Raw genomic sequence first — 18,354 nt, 5'->3', positions numbered from 1 at the left:
TTAATTAGCTTACTCTACTCTTAAAAAACAAAAAATTTCTTTGAAAAGTTAATAATTAAGCAATGCAAACATCTAAATAATCATTAAATAAATTCAAGTTGACGAAATGTTATAAAAAAACTATGTAAACTTAAAGGCTAAGTATTATTTATTAACGAGGGAGTGACATTTAAGTCCTGAGCTTTCTCCACTCCACTCAAATTCAAATTGGTGGTCACATGGCCAGAGGTTTGCCTACCTCACTAAAATTCAAAAGGATAATAGTTGGTCACGGGTGACTAAGATAAGCCTCGTGTTACTACTCACTAACGTAGATTAGGTGAACCACCATTACATTGAAAAAAATAGAATATTTTTCCACGTCCACGTGGAGAGAGTTAAAGGTCAAAATGCTTTGACTGTAGAATAACATCAAATGTTAAAACTACCAAAGCTCTAAATAGGGTCAAATTGAACGACATAGTTAATTGTAAATTCAAAACCTGTTGTTGCCACTCACCAAAATGGATGGCGAGTCGCTCACACGAGAGCTCGTAGGCGAGTGTCCCCAAACGATGATAGACAAAAGCATTAAACAGGACGTCGTGTGATGCATAATGGTTGTGTCTCGCATACTTTGATTGTCTTCAAATAGACTGATATATGATGCTTCATGTCATGCTCTAAAACAACAAAACACAGAAATGGAGTCGATATATGATGCTTCATGTCATGCTCTAATACAACAAAACACACAAATGGAGTTGCACTGCATTTGTTGATGATAAAATATACCCTTTTTCATCATGAAATATTTCCACGTCCAAGTGGAAAGAGTTAAATATGGGCAACACGTTTCACCAGCCGCAGACGAATGGGTGAGGCCTCGGGCACACATGACAGGTAAATGTTGGCATTGAACTGTCCATGCAAATAAAAAGAAAAAACTTGGGGGTAGGCATGCATGGCTTGCATGCATCCCACATGCCTCCTCTACTAATCCCTTAGCTGATAACTGCTGCTTCTTGTTTATTTTTATATTTTCTTGCCACTCGAGGATCACTTCCATTTATGTCTTTGCCTTTACTGCAACGACAGAGAAAGAACACCCAAGCAAGTAGTTTCCCTACCATCAACGTCCATCCTTGGTAGCTACTCACCATTTGTACTGTCAACTAATCTTTCGGGATTGTTATTGTACAATATGTAATTAGTTTACATTCGTTTTTTACAGTTAATAAGTTACCGAGACACAAGTGTCTCGTACCTATATTGCACATGTATAAATAAGTAATTTTATCATTAATATGATGCTCTTTCATTGTTCTATTTCATTGTGGAGTTTATTTGGGCTTGTACAGTGGTATCAGAGCCCCAATTGAGTTGTTTCTAAACTCCATATATTTGAAGCCTATGGCGTAAAGGAGACACATAGCATGAAGATTGTGAGGATAGCTGAATGCAACATACAGTTAGCCCAGTGGGACACTCAAACTATTGATTCTTTGTAAGTTTTATAAATTTTCGTCATAATGAAAGACAATTGGAGAAATTCAGTGGTATGCAGATTTTTTTTTAACATATCCTTGGAAGTTAGAACACATGTTGGAGTTTTAAGTGCTTGTTGTTCTCAATAAAAATTTCCAATATTGAGTCGAATACCAATAATTGTTGGATTGTTTGTTAAAAGTCTAAGTTCCATGTATCCAAGGGCCACTTGTTGTTTTAATTTTGGGAGGTGAGGCTTTATTTGCATTTACTGCATCAAAGGGGAGTTTACTTACAGTGAAATTTCTGAAGTATAGTATTTGCATTTACTATAGTAAACAAGAGTTTAATCACAATAAAATTTGTGAAGGATAGTATTTGCATTTACGACAATAAATAGGAGTTTAATTACAATAAAATTTCTGAAGGACCAGAGTTTAATCACAGTAAAATAAAATATTTGGAGGCTAATAAGATTTGAACCTAGCTCTTTAGTAGGCTATTTTTAACACATTTTTGAAACTTACCAGTAAACCATAGAGCCAACTTTGTTTGAAACAAGAGGAAATTTTTTTTATATCTTTTCAGAAGTATTGCATATATTTTGAATTTGAAACGATTTGAAGAATATTTGACTGCACAAAAATTATGACTTCAATAGTTTCCATAGTTGGAGTTGTTCTTAATGGAAAGGAAAATTATCAAGAGTGGTTTAGAAAAATTAAAAGTGCCCTTGTTTTTAATGATTTGTGGGAAGTTTTTCAAGGCAAGAAGGATAGTGACGGAAAAGCAATTGCACCAGACCTGCCTAATAATGAGAAGTAGTGTGCAATTTGGGAGACAAAAGACAACAAGGCATATGCATTAATAATTGCATCGGTGACAGAAGAGTGCCGATATATCATTTCATGTGGTACTGCATTTGAAGCATTAAAGAAATTCAAATAATTGTATGATTCACACTCAGAACTCGAAATTGTTCAGTTATTGTTAAATTTGTTTAATTTGGAGATGAAGGATATGGATCCTTTCAAAAGTACCTTTGAAATAAAATCCATTTTTCATGATATAGAAGCCACTGGATTTAAAGTAGATTTACAACTTACGACTTTTATAAAAGTTCTTCACCCTATCTATTCACACTATTTGGAATCTCTCCAAGCTAGTGGGCAATTAAAAGACATTACATTTGATAAACTAGTAAGAAAAATACCTGAAAAAGAAAAAGCCTTTGGGAAGAAAGAGGCTCCACCTAAATCTAATGTAGAAACTTTGTGCCTTGCACAAAAGGATCAGAAGTCTCATGCTCAAACTTCTAGAGGTGATAAAAGTAGTAGAGACCGTGGTAGGAGAAATTATAGAGGCAGGGGGGGAAGTAATCAGGGAGATAGACAACAATGGAATTTTAAGGATAGACCAATGATCAAATGTTTTAGATGTGGTAAAATTGGTCATACTGCTACTAACTGTAAAATCCCTTCGGAGAAAGTCAGTGAAAGGAGAGAATAGTTGAATGAAAAGAAATATCAACCACCACCAGATAAGGGAAAATCATCAGAGTCAGCACATTACATTGTTTCTCACTATAATTTTAATACTATTGATGTTTTCAACACTGTATTTTCTTCATGGCAAGATAGTTGGATTTTGGATTCATGAGCCACTTGTCATATGACATGTAGGCGAGATTTTTTTGAAACTTTTAGTGATGATATTGATGGTGTTATTTACTTTGCTGATAAGTCTCATATCAAACCACATGGCATTGGGTCTATTCATTTGAAGATACCAAATCTTTCATATTATGTTCTACACGATGTACTTTATATTCCATAGTCTCAACGAAATTTGATGTCTCTTATCCATATTCGGCAGCAGGGGCATTCTATTCATATATTTGATGGCATCATCGAGATAAGAAGAGTAACTGATCATGCAGTTATTATGAATGGTCTGGAAGAAGATACATTTTTAAAGTTAAATGGTACTTCATCTACTAATTCTCGTGAAATTTCTACTTTTTTGACGCAACAAAGTGATATCCTATCTCCCGACTTGTTGTGGCATGCTCGATTTGGTCACATCAATTATGGCAGGATCAAAATTATGAAAAAGCAAGGTATTGAAGGTCTTCTGACATTTCCAAGAAAGATTACACCTTGTGATGCTTGTATTTTGGGAAAACATTGTAAACAACCTTTTCATAGTTCTTCTTTTAGAGCTTCACGAAAATTAGGTCTTATACATTCAAATTTATGTGGACCTATGCATGTTGCAACTGCCAATGGAAATAAATATGTGCTGACATTTATTGATGATTACTTGAGAATGTGTTGGGTGTATTTGTTGAAGAATAAGTCACAAGTGTTTGAAGTTTTTAAAACTTTTCATTTGATGATTAAAAATGAAACTCAATAGAATATAGGCATTCTCAGAACTGATAACGGTGGAGAGTATACTTCTCATGTTTTTGAACAATATTTGAAGGACAATGGAATCAAACATCAGACTACCATACCTTATAATCCACAACATAATGGCGTTGCAGAATGTATGAATATAACTTTGCTTAATATGGTTAGATCTATGATGTTCTTTAAGAATGTTAAGTTGATGTTTTGGGGAGAAGCAATTCTTTGTGCAACTTATATTCGCAATCGTTGTCCTTCTTCTATCATCAATAATAAATCTCCTTATGAAATGTGGTATAATCGTCTTCTTGTTGTTCAAAATTTTAGAGTCTTTGCTTCTCTATGCTATGCATTAATTCCCAAACATCAATGCAACAAATTGGGTGCTAGGAGTCGCAAATATATTTTCTTGGGATATTCTGCTACTTCCAAAGCATATAGGTTGTATGATGAAGAAAATAAAAAATTCATTCTTTCTAGAGATGTTATTTTCCTTGAATGAGATAAGGATAATTCCACTGTTGATAGGAAACTGATTCATTTGGAGAAATTTGCATCTAATAAGTTCTATTTTGAATCTAATAATGATGTTCCACACACTGAAGGGGGGGTTCCCATTCTGGATCGGTCTGTGGTTTTTCCATATTTGACTCATGAGGATGTTTCTGCTGAAGAAAACTTGGAAGATAGTGTTGTTTCTACAGGGTTAGAAAGTGTTCTTGAAGAATCTGTACTTCAGGATGAACAACCATCACAACCACTTCAGTAACCTTTACGAAGATCTACACGTGCTCAAAAAGTTCCAAGCATGTATGATGATTTTGAAACATGAATGTCTTCTAAAGGTGATTCAGGCAATGTTTCTCATGATTGTGAATTCAATTATTGTACAATTAGCGAACCTAATTCTTTTGAAGAAGTTGCTAATTGTGATGAATGGAAGGATGAAATGCAAAAGGAATATGATGCACTTATTAAGAATGGAACTTGGAGGTTAGTGGATCCTCCTGCAGGTGTCAAACACATTGGTTGCAAATGGGTGTATAAGATCAAATACAAACCAGATGGTTCACTTCATAAATACAAGGCAAGGCTTGTAGCAAAAGGATATGCTGAGAAGGAAGGTGTTGACTACACAGAGACATTTTCTCCTACAGCAAAATGGGGCACGACTAGAACTTTGTTTTCTCTTACAACTCAGAATAGCTAGAAGATACACCATATGGATGTTAAAACAACTTTTTTGAATGGCGATTTGAAGGAGGATGTTTATATGTTTTAGCCCGAAGGTTTTGCTGTTAAAGGCAAAGAGAAAAAGGTATGTAAGTTGGTTAAGGCTTTGTATGGAATGAAACAAACCTCTCGTGCATGGTATGAAAAATTAACTGAACACCTTCTCAAGTTGAATTATAATTTGTTTGATCTGGATGATGCAACTCTTTTTGTTAAGAAAATTGGAAATTCAGTTGTATATTTGGTTGTGTATGTAGATGATTTGATGATCACAAGAAACAATGATGACTATATAGCGTCCATTAAAAGAGAATTATTAAAAGTTTTTGACATGACAGATTTGGGTTTATTACATTATTATTTAGGGATTGAAGTTGATCAGAAACCCAAATCCATTTTCATTTCTCAGAAAAATTATATTGGATAGCTATTGGACATATTTGGGATGCCTGATTGTAATCCCGTCACTACTCCTATGGAGCAGAATTTGAAGCTTACTTCCACTGAAGGAAGTATGTTTGAAGATCCAACAAAGTACATGCAACTTGTTGGAAGTTTGAATTTTCTAACTACTACTCGACCTGACATAACTTTTGTTGTAGGGATACTTTCCAGGTTCATGCATAAGCCATGTGAAGGTCATTGGAATGCAACAAAGCGAGTGCTCAAGTGTTTGAAAGGCACTCGAACATATGGCATCAAATATTTAAAAGTTGCAGATTTCCATCTCACTAGTTATTTAGATTCAAATTTTGATGGAGATAAGGAGAATGGAGTCTCTACTTCTGGTTATTTGATGAGTCTTGGATTAACAACCATTAGTTGGAGATCACACAAGAAATCCGTTCCTGTTGATTCTACCACCGAATTCGAATATGTTGCAGCAACTCAAGCTACAAAAGAAATCATTTGGCTTTGCAAAATACTTGAAGACTTGCAGGAGAAACAAAAAGCTTCAACTCCACTACTCGTTGACAATTCTTCTGCAATTCAGTTGGCCAATAATCCAAAGTCTCATGATCAAAGCAAGCATATTAACACCAAATATCACTTGATTCGACACTATGTAGAGGCCAAAGTTATTCATCTGACACATTGTCCTACTTCAGAGCAGATCACAGACATATTTACAAAGTCACTAGGACATGAAAAGTTTGAAAAGTTCAGAATGTTACTCGGCATGGCAGATGTCCCTTCGGATTAAGGGGGGGTGTTAACTAATCCTTCGGGATTGTTATTGTACAATATGTAATTAGTTTTACATTCATTTTTTACAATTAATAAGTTACCTAGACACAACTATCTCGTACCTATATTACACATGTATAAATAAGTAATTTTATCATTAATACGATGCTCTTTCATTGTGGAGTTTATTTGGGATTGTAATACATATTCAGGGATCACAACTGCTCTCCTATGTGAAGTTGCAAGCCATGCCAAATTTGCACCTGCAACTGTCATTGCGCAAGCTTATGGGATTAGTGATTATTTGTCTTGCTTGCATTGCTACTACAATGAGATGAATAGGCTCGCAGAAAAATGCACCCTAGAAGAGAGTCTCGTGTAGTTTCGAAGCTCGCTGGTAATATATAGTTTTTTTCAAGAAAATATATGCGGCTTGTTTACTGAGTCTGTCGCTTGCTAATCAGAAACATCATGTCCTTTTTCTTAGAGGCTTACTTAGATACTATGAAAGCTGCAGATTAAGGTGGACAAATTTCCCACGCCCAAACTTAAAACGAGGGATCTCCATTTCCACCTCGGTAACATGTGATTTTGATTATTAAGTTGTTCTTGTTTGTTGCTTGTTAATTGTGAATGCAAATGCTAGGTTGTTCTTGTTTCTTGTTTGTTAATTGTGAATACAAATGATAGGTAGTTCATGTTTGTTAATTGTGAATACAAATGATAGGTAGTTCATGTTTGTTAATTGTGAATGCAAATGCCAACTGTGAATGAAAATGCTAGGCAGTTGAGGGAGGAGTGGGAAGAAACAATGACGAAGGAGGTTCTTGTTGCATACAGAGTGATGCTGAGAGCGATCTTCCAATGCTAGCTCAATCTGCAAAAGAAATCCAATGCTAACTCAACTTGCAAAAGAAATCCGATTCAAGTTTGAAGAAAGAAAACCGAGCAATTTCTTCCACCTCAGAGATCCAAAAACTCTAGCAAGATGCATGGGAAGCAACAGACTTCCTCACTAACATGGTGGTACAGGCCAAACTCACTGATAGAGGTAGATACAAAATAAGGCTTGATAAATAACACAAGGGAGCTACATTGAAGATTCCTTGTGAAGAGAAGGTCTCAATGCTACTTGAGTAACCTCTTCAGGGTGATTTGAATTTTTAAATTTTGATGGGAAATTTTGCCAATGACATTTTTAAATTTTGATGGGAAATTATATTTTTCTCCATTAATATATAATAATAACATTTTGATACATTCTGTTTTTTAGCAATTTTAGACTATATTTTAAACTAAAAATGTCTATAACATTTTGAGCACTATGGATCAATGTTGGAGAGGTAGTTAGTTTTATTTTCTAGTGAAAAAAAAAAAATATTTATAAAAAGTATACTCCTAGTTTTTTCCCAAAAGAGTCAATTTTTTTCATACCTAATCAGATTTGAATTCGAAACTTGATAACTGTAACCCAAATAAATCACTATCCTTCCATATTATCACTGAATGAGAATAAAATAAAATAATATTCAATAAACAATATTAACCCACAATCGACTTAGTATTAGATTGACGATGACAGTTAATTGTTAATTTTAACATAGTTGAGTGAGACAAACCATGGTGTAATTATGGGTCATGATACCGACGCGTTTGACAGTGAGCGGTTGAACGTATTCATCCATCGATGCCCATCCAGATGACCGAGAAGGCTTTTGGGCGCCTGCCTCGACACTGCCTTGCCTATTTATGTTTCAGCGTTGTTAGTCGTAGCCACACGCAAACTGATCAACGTGATTCAGGATAATACTCTTTTGAAGGTATCTCTGGCCTAAATTGATGAATGCTTTCTGCATTTGCTTGGAATTATTGCAGCTGAGTCATTTTAACTCTTGGACAGATGATATTTCTGGCTACATTATTGCGTTAGATTGGAATCAATAGTCTTATTGTCGAGACTTTAGTTTGCCAAAAACTGTGTTGGGCTGTTAATTATTTAATATTCGACTTGTTAACATGATTGCTTCTCGAATTATGGGTAGTTCCTTAGTTTTATTGATATGTGAAAATCTTTGAGCTGCGTTTTGTAGGATTTGCTTTCATTTGCTTTCATGGCATGCAACATGTGGTTTTCTACTGCCCTCGTTCTTGTTCTGCTGGTAAGTTTTCGATGTGTAAGCACTTATACGACTTTTCATATGCCTTCATGTATAACTGACATTTATACATCTATTGTGGCATGCGGATATCAGTATGTCGCAGTGGGCAGTGAAGAAGTGCAGGCTGAGTCTTGTGCATCTCCGACACTGAGTTACTGGCATCGCAAGTTGCCAACGACGCCCATTCCTGATGCTCTGCAGCAACTCATTTTCCCTTTCTCATCCCAGAAAACGTCGGAACTGCTGAACGCGATAAGAGAGGGCAACAAAGTTTCTACGGGAGAACCTGCCCTTACATCTCAACTTGGCCGCAAAATAGGGCTGGCGACAGGAATCGTTTACGCGGCAGAGGACAAAGACGACCCTTCCTTGTCGGCGATGTTTTTCCTGGAGGAGGACTTGCGCACTGGAGCAAAGTTGACGCTCTACAGAAAAAATCTGAAGACATCAAGCCCGGACAGTAGAATATTCTTCCTTCCGCGTCGTTTAGCTGAAGCTATTCCATTCTCGTCTGATAAACTCTCAGTAGCCTTGGAAATGCTCAACATATCCCAAGGATCCTACGCAGCTCGTGCTATGAAGCACACTTTACAACTGTGTGAAAGTCCCGCAATTAGTGGAGAGATCAAATATTGCCCAACGTCGTTGGAATCCATGATTGATTATGCCACATCTACTTTGGGGACCAGTGGCGTGAGTGTGTTGGAGACGAATACCTGCAACCTCAACTCTCAGCGATATACTATCACTGGCATTCCTTTCCAGAGCAAATCCGGCTTAAAGTCAGTGATTTGTCACACCCTGATATATCCATACGCTGTGTACTATTGCCATCAAAGTCACCATACCACCGCTGCGTGGGTGTCTCTCAAGGGCGACGATGGCAGCACTGGAGAGGTAGCGGCGGTGTGTCACAGTGACACGAGTGCGTGGAATCCTCAACACTTGGCATTCAGATTTCTCAATGTCAAGCCCGGTGGTGCACCCATCTGCCACACCCTGTCCGGCGAAAACATTCTCTGGGTCCCTGTCAACTAGATTCTCTATCGTATCATCTCTAGTGTGTATTGGTCTTCTCCTTCTCTGTATTCTACGAGAAGATCAAGCCTATAGTGCCCCGCTTTTACGGCGCCATAAGATATACATGGACTGTCGTAAATAAAATAACGACGGCACCACATTATAATAAAATCATATCCAAGGAAGTCCCATAGTGGGCGAACACCTTCCGTCGCCTATTGTAAATTATAAGGGGGCCGGCCTATGGACCATCCGCCCCACAATAGTGGCTATGACCATCTATGTTAGTCGTTGTATTTTGTATAATGTTTTTATGACAATAATGAAAATATGTGTGTTGTGCAAATTAATATGATGAACATGGAAAACTATAAAGTTTCAGGGTTGACTTTATACATTTTAATTATTTTCTATCAGTAGTTAAATGTAAATTCTTTGCTAACGAGATAGCACACACAACAGCTACTTTAGAAAACATTAATTATTTACCACAATGTTTTCAAATTAAATGTTTTGGGGGACTTATTATTCGGCAGCATATAACGCATTCGCATTTGACCATTAACGCATTCGCATTTGACGTGTTCTCTGCTGTGTATATGTTCACAGAAATATTGGGCATATACAGAGAATGCTGGCCATCGCACTTGTGTTCTCTGCTGTGTATATGTTCATAGAAATATTGGGCATATACAGAGAATGCTGAGCATCAGTTCGAAGCAGTATGCAGCTGATGTAATTCAGCGTGATAAGATTCTGAAACAGATTTACAAGGATTTTCACAAGAAACCACTCACTTCGGTAAAGAGGACAGAAACCAGGGTTTTAGTTAGTTTATTATTTGTTGCATTCGATACTCTGTCCAATCATTTGCTCATTGAATGCATGCTTAGCAGCAGTATGGATGTGCTGAAACGAATTAGGGTATTAATATGAAACCCACTTTTCTTTCTTTCTTTTAACGACTCCATCTAATCTTTCTGTGTGGTCATTTTTTCACAACCAGAGAGGAATCACTTTACTGTTGATCAACTTTAGTAGGGACACTCGTACCTCTGTGCAACTCTTTACCATTTTAGGAATTTTCGCAGAAAAAATTGATACAGTCTTGAAGTTTTCAAATGCCAAGGAGCTGAGGAATTTGATTGCAAGATCGACACTGAAGTATCATTTGACAGCTAAAGATGGTAATCTCAACAGCCAAACTATGCTTCTCAATGGGAAAATTCTTTATGTGACCCCTGAGGGTGAGATACCTTCTTTAGAGTTGATGGCTGTTGATGCCGACAAACTTATTTCTATAGCACCTCTCTCTATTGCATTTGTGTCTCTTTCTACTGCTTGCGAAATGGGGCAACCATCACTGCATCTCGACGCCATCGCACTTGTGTTCTCTGCTGTGTATATGTTCACAGAAATATTGGGCATATACAGAGAATGCTGGCCATCACACTTGTGTTCTCTGCTGTGTATATGTTCACAGAAATATTGGGCATATACAGAGAATGCTGAGCATCAGTTCGAAGCAGTGTCCAGCTGATGTAATTCAGTGATAAGATTCTGAAACAGATTTACAAGGATTTTCAAAAGAAACCACTCACTTCGGTAAAGAGGACAGAAACCAGGGTTTTAGTTAGTTTATTATTTGTTGCATTCGATATTCTGTCCAATCATTTGCTCATTGAATGCATACTTAGCAGCAGTATGGATGTGGTAAAACGAATTAGGGTATTAATATGAAACCCACTTTTCTTTCTTTCTTTTAACGACTCCATCTAATCTTTCTGTGTGGTCATTTTTTCACAACCAGAGAGGAATCACTTTACTGTTGATCAACTTTAGTAGGGACACTCGTACCTCTGTGCAACTCTCTACCATTTTATGAATTTTCACAGAAGAAATTGATACAGTCTTGAAGTTTTCAAATGCCAAGGAGCTGAGGAATTTGATTGCAAGATCGACACTGAAGTATCATTTGACAGCTAAAGATGGTAATCTCAACAGCCAAACTATGCTTCTCAATGGGAAAATTCTTTATGTGACCCCTGAGGGTGAGATACCTTCTTTAGAGTTGATGATTGTTGATGCCGACAAACGTATTTCTGTAGCACCTCTCTCTATTGCATTTGTGTCTCTTCCAGATGTTCAATTGCCAGCATGCAGCAATTAGGGATTTATGTGTATATGTTCACAGAAATATTGGGCATATACAGAGAATGCTGTAAGATGAGCTCGCAGATTGTGAGAATACACGCTCACAAGTTTGGAACTTAGAAAACAGTTTCCGTCAAGCTCTCTGAGAAAAATGTGGGCGTGGACTTGTCGCAATTCATCGGCATTGATACAGGCCTGCAAAAGATTTAAATAGGTATGATTTTCTTCCTCGCATAGTGGCCTCGAGACTACATTTCTGGCATTACATGTTCAGGTTTAGGTACCTTGCTTTTGCTTCTGTGACCGTATTAGATTAAGGGAGCTTGCAGATTGTGCAGGTCGTGGATCAGGCCGTTGATCACCCAGCTCTAGCACAAATCCTATGCAAAGAGCAGAGGTCGAGCATCAACAGAAGCACTCTGTACTCCTATAATGGAGTGCATTTCGCAGAGAAAGGTCTGGGTATTCTCCATTGATGCAGAGATTTTCGAAGTCACGCCCTAGCTCTTCGTGGTGGAGCTTCGAAAAACTGAAGGGGATTCGTTGGAATACAATAAGTTCTACAGTGAGGATCTAAAGCCCGGCCTCAAAGACACCGTTTAGACATGGGATGGAAACAAACAATAAATATATATTCGCTGTGTATAATACATGATTTTTTCTGCAATGTTTTTTAGGATTAAGTTAAAGTTGTTATGTTCTGAGTTTTCTTCATCAGTTTGAGGCAATGCTAAAGCATTGTTCACAGAAATCGGGCTGCAAGTTTCCTGCAATGTTTATTCAGATTAAGTTAAAGTTATGTTGTGAACAAGCAATCTTTCTGTTTCCTGACAATTTCCTGAGAATCATTACAATATCATACCATTTCTGGTGACATAATTAACAGTTCATGGCTAAACACTCTCCTACAAGATGCTTTTATGGATTGAAACAATCGAACATGTTTAAAATGGCAAAGCCTTGTTTAAGTAGAAAAACGGTACCCAGTTTAAGGAGCTTTTGATTAATTTGGAAAAAACTGCCTGGATATCCCACCATCTCATGCGAATATCCCACCATCTCATGCGAATCAACTGTTAATATATCGATGCTTTTATCTTTAGATTAGAATAGACAATTATTTGTTGAATATAGGCACGAACCAGTGTTTTCTAGGCCTGCTAATATTGCCAGGTATATACACCTTGATATATCAAAGGCTGATTCCTGGTTATCAATAACGAGTGTCCTTTGGATGGAAGCCCTTCAAAGGAAATGCTGTAGGCTATCTGTTGGACTTTTTGGAGGGTTTTCTTGCACCTTTTCTAGTCAAAATTGACCAGAATCAGACTTATTGGAGAGCTTCCCTGCACCTTTTCTGGTCAAAATTGCCTAGAATCCGGCAGATTACAAATGATAACTTACTTGCAGATTTATTGGATTATGAACCAAGCAAAAACTAAAGGAAGAAATTTAATAACTTACGCTTTATCTCAAAACCTTTGTAAGGTAGCAAATAAGGGAAGTGTTCAAAGCAAAACTCATAGAAAGGTTGTTTTGTTGTGTGGCACAGGTGAATTGGTTATCGAAGAAGATACAAGATACGTTCTTTCTTGGTGAAAAGATTTAAGAACTTCTATGTCAAATTATCTGATCCTAGAATCTGGCAGATTACAAATGATAACTTGCAGATTTATTGGATTATGAACCAAGCAAAAACTAAAGGAAGAAATTTAATAACTTACGCTTTATCTCAAAACCTTTGTAAGGTAGCAAATAAGGGAAGTGTTCAAAGCAAAACCCATAGAAAGGTTGTTTTGTTGTGGGGCACAGGTGAATTGGTTATCGAAGAAGATACAAGATACGTTCTTTCTTGGTGAAAAAATTTAAGAACAAGATACGTTCTTTCTTGGTGAAAAGATTTAAGAACAAGATGGTGAAAAGATTTAAGAACAAGATATGTTCTTTCTTGGTGAAAAGATTTAAGAATGTCTATGTCAAATTATCTGATGTTAGTAATCTTTATTAGGAAAATGAATTCACAAAGGATCAAATATCGGTTCTTCTAATTTTTCGTCTATTGGATGCTTTTTCACAAGCACTTCTTGATTGTTGTGATTTTAAATTACTTCAATTAAGTGCAAGGTATTGTTTATCAATGGGCCATTGTGATTCTTAATCCTCTTCACTCAATATCACCAGTAGTCTCCACAAGAACACAAGCTATCCTTGAAATGATGGAAACGACTTATATCTCTAACAATGATTTCTCGCCCAACAATTTTAGAGATAAATTTGGTGGCATCATGGCAATCACCACATATGTGAAGATTTTTGATTATCTGGATTGATGTACCAGGGGTTGTATTGATAAGCCCAAAAGCAATGACCAACTTCTCGCTGTGTCCACATAGAATGTATTCTTTCTCTTCCTCCTCAACATCTTGCAACACAAAGTTTTTCTTAGGCACATATCCTCCCTCTTTCATCTGCCTAGCCATGCCCTCCAATGTGGCGTGAATTTTGACTTCTTTCTTCTATGCTATTATTTCTTATGCCATTGCCTTACCTTCCTCCTCAACATCTTGCAACACAAAATTTGTCTTAGGCACATATCCTCCCTCTTTCATCTGCCTAGCCAGGCCCTTCAATGTGGCGTGAATTTTGACTTCTTTCTTCTATGCTATTATTTCTTATGCCATTGCCTGTTATGAAACCAGCTCAAGAAAAGATAGAAAAGAAAGATCAACGCTTTAGAATTCAGCCTCTTCGAGGGGGCAACCTCCTTTACATTACATAAATGAACAATTCTTGGATGATACAAATGACAAAACCTCCTTTCTATATATAGGAGTCTAAGGAGTCACAATATAATCTAGCCGACCTAACAATAATAATATAAAGCCACAAAAATAACAATAGAGGGATTCTATGGGGCACAGAAATAACAATATGGGGGTAATAGGGGCACAACAATATAAATAAGGGGTATAACTACAATAGTAATGGGGTAATCACTAGTATTATAGGGACCCAACATGCCCCTCTCCTTCAAAAAAGTGTTGTCCTCAACGCTTGAGTAGTTATGGATACTTCTGCATAAAATTTTCATCCTCCCATGTGGAATCTTCAGCAGATAAGTTCTTCCACTTGATAAGATACTCTGAAATTGATCGATTTCGTAGCTGTCGAGTTCTTGTGTTATGAAACCAGCTCAAGAAAAGATAGAAAAGATAGATCAACGCCTTAGAATTCAGCCTCTTCGAGGGGGCAACCTCCTTTACATTACATAAATGAACAATTCTTGGATGATACAAATGAAAATACCTCCTTTCTATATATAGGAGTCTAAGTGGTCCCAATACAATCCAAGCCTACATAACAATAATATTGTAGGGCACAACAATAACAATAGTGGGCTTCTATGTGGCACAATAGTAACAATATGGGGGTAATAGGGGCACAACAGTATAAATAAGGGGTATAACTACAATAGTAATGGGGTAATCACTAGTATTATAGGGACCCAACATGCCCCTCTCCTTCAAAAAAGTGTTGTCCTCAACGCTTGAGTAGTTCTGGATACTTCTGCATAAAATTCTCATCCTCCCATGTGGAATCTTCAGTGGATAAGTTCTTCCACTTGATAAGATACTCTGAAATTGATCGATTTCATAGCTGTCGAGTTCTTGTTTCTGTGACTGCTTCCGGTTCCAATATAATTTTTCCTTCCTCATCAAGTTCTGGCAATTTTGTTTGAATTGGGAGCTTGTCACCTATAACCTTCTTTAAACATGAAACATGGAAGACTGGGTGCAATCGAGAAGCTGCAGGAAGCTCCAATTTGTAAGCCATAGTACCAATCTTTTGCAACACCTTGTACGGACCATAATACTTTGGTGATAATTTATTATCCTTCTTAGCTTGCTTTAGGGACATTTGCTTATATGGTTGTAGCCGTAGGAATACCCAATCACCTACATCAAAACTTCTTTCACTGCAATGTTGATCTGCCTGTTGTTTCATTCTATTTTGTGCCAACGCAAGGTTATCCTTTAAGAGTTGGAGGACTTGTTGTTGATGTTCGATGTGATGTTCCACTGCCTGAACCTTAGAATTTTCTCTTAAATATGATGTGATGGATGGTGGTTGATACCCATAAAGTGCCATAAATGGGGTCATTTTTGTTGCTGTATGGAAGGAAGTGTTATACCACCATTCAGCCAGAGGCAACCATTTGACCCATTGTGTCTGTTTATCAGATACAAAGCAACGAAGATATCCTTCCAAACATTTGTTTACTATCTCAGTTTGCCCATCAGATTGAGGATGATAAGATGAGCTATGAGCTAACTGAGTACCAAGAGAAGAAAATAATTCTGTCCAAAAATTTCCAGTGAAAATGGGATCTCTGTCACTTACAATAATCTTTGGGTTTCCATGTAGCTTTTGAACTGTTTCCATAAATGCAGTAGAAACTGTACTGGCTTTAAATGGATGTGATAATGCACAAAAGTGTGCATACTTGGTAAGTCTGTCAACTACCACCATGATGACACTCTTTCCCTCAGACTTGGGTAAACCTGTGATAAAATCCATTGAAACCTCCTCCCAACGTTGGTTTGGAATGGATAAAGGTTGTAACAGACCCGGTGTCTTAATTGTTTCAACTTTATTTTGCTGGCAAACCAAACATTCCGCCACAAACTTTTGAATATCTGATTTAAGGCCATCCCAAAAAAATTCCTTCTTAACCCTGTGGTAAGTTTTTAAAAATCCTGAGTGCCCTCCTAAGGGAGAAGTGTGCAATTCCATAAGAATCTTTTGTTTTAGCTTGGAATTCTTACAGAGGTATAAGCGATCTTTGTACCATAACGAATCATTTTTCCAGCTAAATGTATCAGAAGTACTGGAATCTTGTTGTAGCTTTCGAATAAGTGCCCACACTTCTTCGTCATTCTTCCATTCCTCCCTTGCTTCGTTTATCCAATCTGGTTGGATAATAGAAATGGCACACAACCATGCTTCCACATCCTCATCCTTTCTTGAGAGTGCATCTGCCACCACATTTTGCTTCCCTTTTTTGTAGATGATTTCAAAGTCATAACCCAACATCTTGGTGACCCACTTTTGTTGCTCTTCAGAGGATAATCTTTGTTCTAAAAAGTATTTAAGGCTATCATGATCCGTTTTTACCTTGAAGTGTCTTCCCATTAGGTAGGGTCGCCATTTCTTAAGTGCATGGAGTATTGCCAACATTTCCTTCTCATAAATAGCTTTGCTTAAAAACTTTCCCTTGATTGGACGACTTTCAAAAGCAATGGGTCTTTCATCTTGCATTAGAACAGCACCAATTCCATTTCCTGAAGCATCACATTCCACAATAAAGGTTTTTGTGAAGTCCGGTGTAGCTAAGACCGGTGCTTGGCACATTGCCTCTTTAAGATGTTCAAAGGCCTTTGTTGCTTCCGGAGTCCATGAAAATGAATCTTTCTTCAATAATGTTGTTAGAGGTGCTGCTATTCTCCCATAATTCTTAACAAACTTGCGATAATACCCTGTCAACCCAAGAAATCCTCGCAGATGCTTTATGGATGTGGGGATTTTCCATTCCTTAATGGCTTTAATTTTGCTAGGGTCTACCTTAACTCCTTCATGAGATACAATATGACCCAAATATTCCACCTCCTGGACTCCAAAGAAACATTTGGATCTTTTTGCATATAATTGTTTCTCCTCCAATAGTTGTAGCACCCTGTCAACATGTTCAACATGATCCTTCCAAGACTTGCTGTAGATTAGTATATCATCAAAAAATACTAACACAAATTTTCTAAGGAATGGTTTGAAAATTGAATTCATCAAACCTTGAAATGTTGAAGGTGCATTGGTAAGGCCAAAAGGCATGACCAAAAATTCATGATGACCCTCATGAGTTCTAAATGCCGTTTTTGGAATGTCTTCAATCTTCATTCTGATTTGATGATATCCCGAACGAAGATCCAACTTGGTGAAGTAAATTGATCCATGCAATTCATCTAGTAATTCATCAATAACAGGAATGGGGAACTTATCTTTAATAGTGAGCTTGTTGAGCTCCCTATAATCTGGACACATGCGCCATGATCCATCCTTCTTGTGCACCAATACTACTGGAGCTGAGAAAGAACTTTGACTCGGTTGAATTATACCAGCCTCTAGCATTTCTGCAACCATACGTTCAATTTCACTTTTTTGGACATAGGGATATCTGTACGGCCTGATGTTTGGAGGAACACTTCCTGGAATCAGATGAATAGCATGATCATGATCACGCATAGGTGGGAGTCCCTTGGGAGTCTCAAATACCTTGGAATGATTGTCCAAGACTTTTTGGAGATCTGGAGAAATAGATGATTCCAATGTGGAAACATCTAGCGAGCATAATTGTGCAATTACACCTCTTTGCTCCTTTTTTAGAAGCTTTGTCATACCATGAGAGCTGATTATCTTTCCTGGTTTCCCTGCAATACCCCTTAATTCAACTTCCTTTCCTTACGCAGAAAATTTGATGAAAAGTTCTTGAAAATTAAAAGCTATTATACCCAAGGATTGTAGCCATTGGACTCCTAGTACAACATCCGCACCTCCCATTGGAATGGAAAGCATTGGGCTAGTCAATACATATTCTCCCATGGATAGCTTGATATTATGGCACTTTCCAGAGCAATTTATTGTTCCTCCATTTGCAATCATCACTTGAC

The 18,354-nt window shown here is 37.2% G+C and overlaps 2 protein-coding genes across 4 annotated transcripts; both read left to right on the top strand.

The window, feature by feature from the left end:
* Positions 1 to 8,029: 8,029 nt before the first annotated feature.
* Positions 8,030 to 9,828, top strand: LOC149179282 (BURP domain-containing protein 6-like). Of its 2 annotated transcripts, none has more exons than XM_089420582.1 (3): positions 8,030 to 8,119; positions 8,390 to 8,458; positions 8,552 to 9,828. In XM_089420582.1, exons 2-3 carry the CDS (start codon positions 8,411 to 8,413, stop codon positions 9,494 to 9,496), a joined length of 993 nt encoding a protein of 330 aa, XP_089276708.1. In that variant the 5' UTR covers positions 8,030 to 8,119; positions 8,390 to 8,410; the 3' UTR covers positions 9,497 to 9,828. The 2 variants fall into 2 exon arrangements, with proteins under 2 accessions (XP_089276708.1, XP_089276707.1); XM_089420581.1 differs by having other exon boundaries at positions 8,055 to 8,173.
* A 138-nt stretch (positions 9,829 to 9,966) lies between these two features.
* On the top strand, positions 9,967 to 13,403 carry LOC149179281 (heparanase-like protein 3). 2 transcript variants are annotated; one of them, XR_016258253.1, is made up of 3 exons: positions 9,967 to 10,279; positions 10,485 to 11,083; positions 11,289 to 13,403. XR_016258253.1 is itself a non-coding variant. In XM_089420583.1 (2 exons), exons 1-2 carry the CDS (start codon positions 10,178 to 10,180, stop codon positions 11,016 to 11,018), a joined length of 636 nt encoding a protein of 211 aa, XP_089276709.1. In that variant the 5' UTR covers positions 9,967 to 10,177; the 3' UTR covers positions 11,019 to 13,402. The 2 variants fall into 2 exon arrangements, 1 of the variants encoding a protein (XP_089276709.1); XM_089420583.1 differs by having other exon boundaries at positions 10,485 to 13,402.
* Positions 13,404 to 18,354: the final 4,951 nt, after the last annotated feature.

This window comes from Pinus tabuliformis, chromosome 4_1 (assembly GCF_031772625.1).
Source record: "Pinus tabuliformis cultivar Carrire ecotype Pingquan chromosome 4_1, CPIR1, whole genome shotgun sequence".
NCBI classification, from domain to species: Eukaryota; Viridiplantae; Streptophyta; class Pinopsida; order Pinales; family Pinaceae; genus Pinus; species Pinus tabuliformis.
This window is presented reverse-complemented; position numbering and strand designations above follow the sequence as displayed.

Excerpts from the sequence above, each read along its gene's own strand:
- LOC149179282 (XM_089420582.1), top strand. The coding sequence starts at position 8,411 with ATGGCATGCAACATGTGGTTTTCTACTGCCCTCGTTCTTGTTCTGCTG. Across the intron at positions 8,459-8,551 it reads CCCTCGTTCTTGTTCTGCTG|TATGTCGCAGTGGGCAGTGA; the intron begins GTAAGTTTTCGA and ends TGCGGATATCAG.
- LOC149179281 (XM_089420583.1), top strand. The coding sequence starts at position 10,178 with ATGCTGAGCATCAGTTCGAAGCAGTATGCAGCTGATGTAATTCAGCGT. Across the intron at positions 10,280-10,484 it reads ACAAGAAACCACTCACTTCG|AGAGGAATCACTTTACTGTT; the intron begins GTAAAGAGGACA and ends TTTCACAACCAG.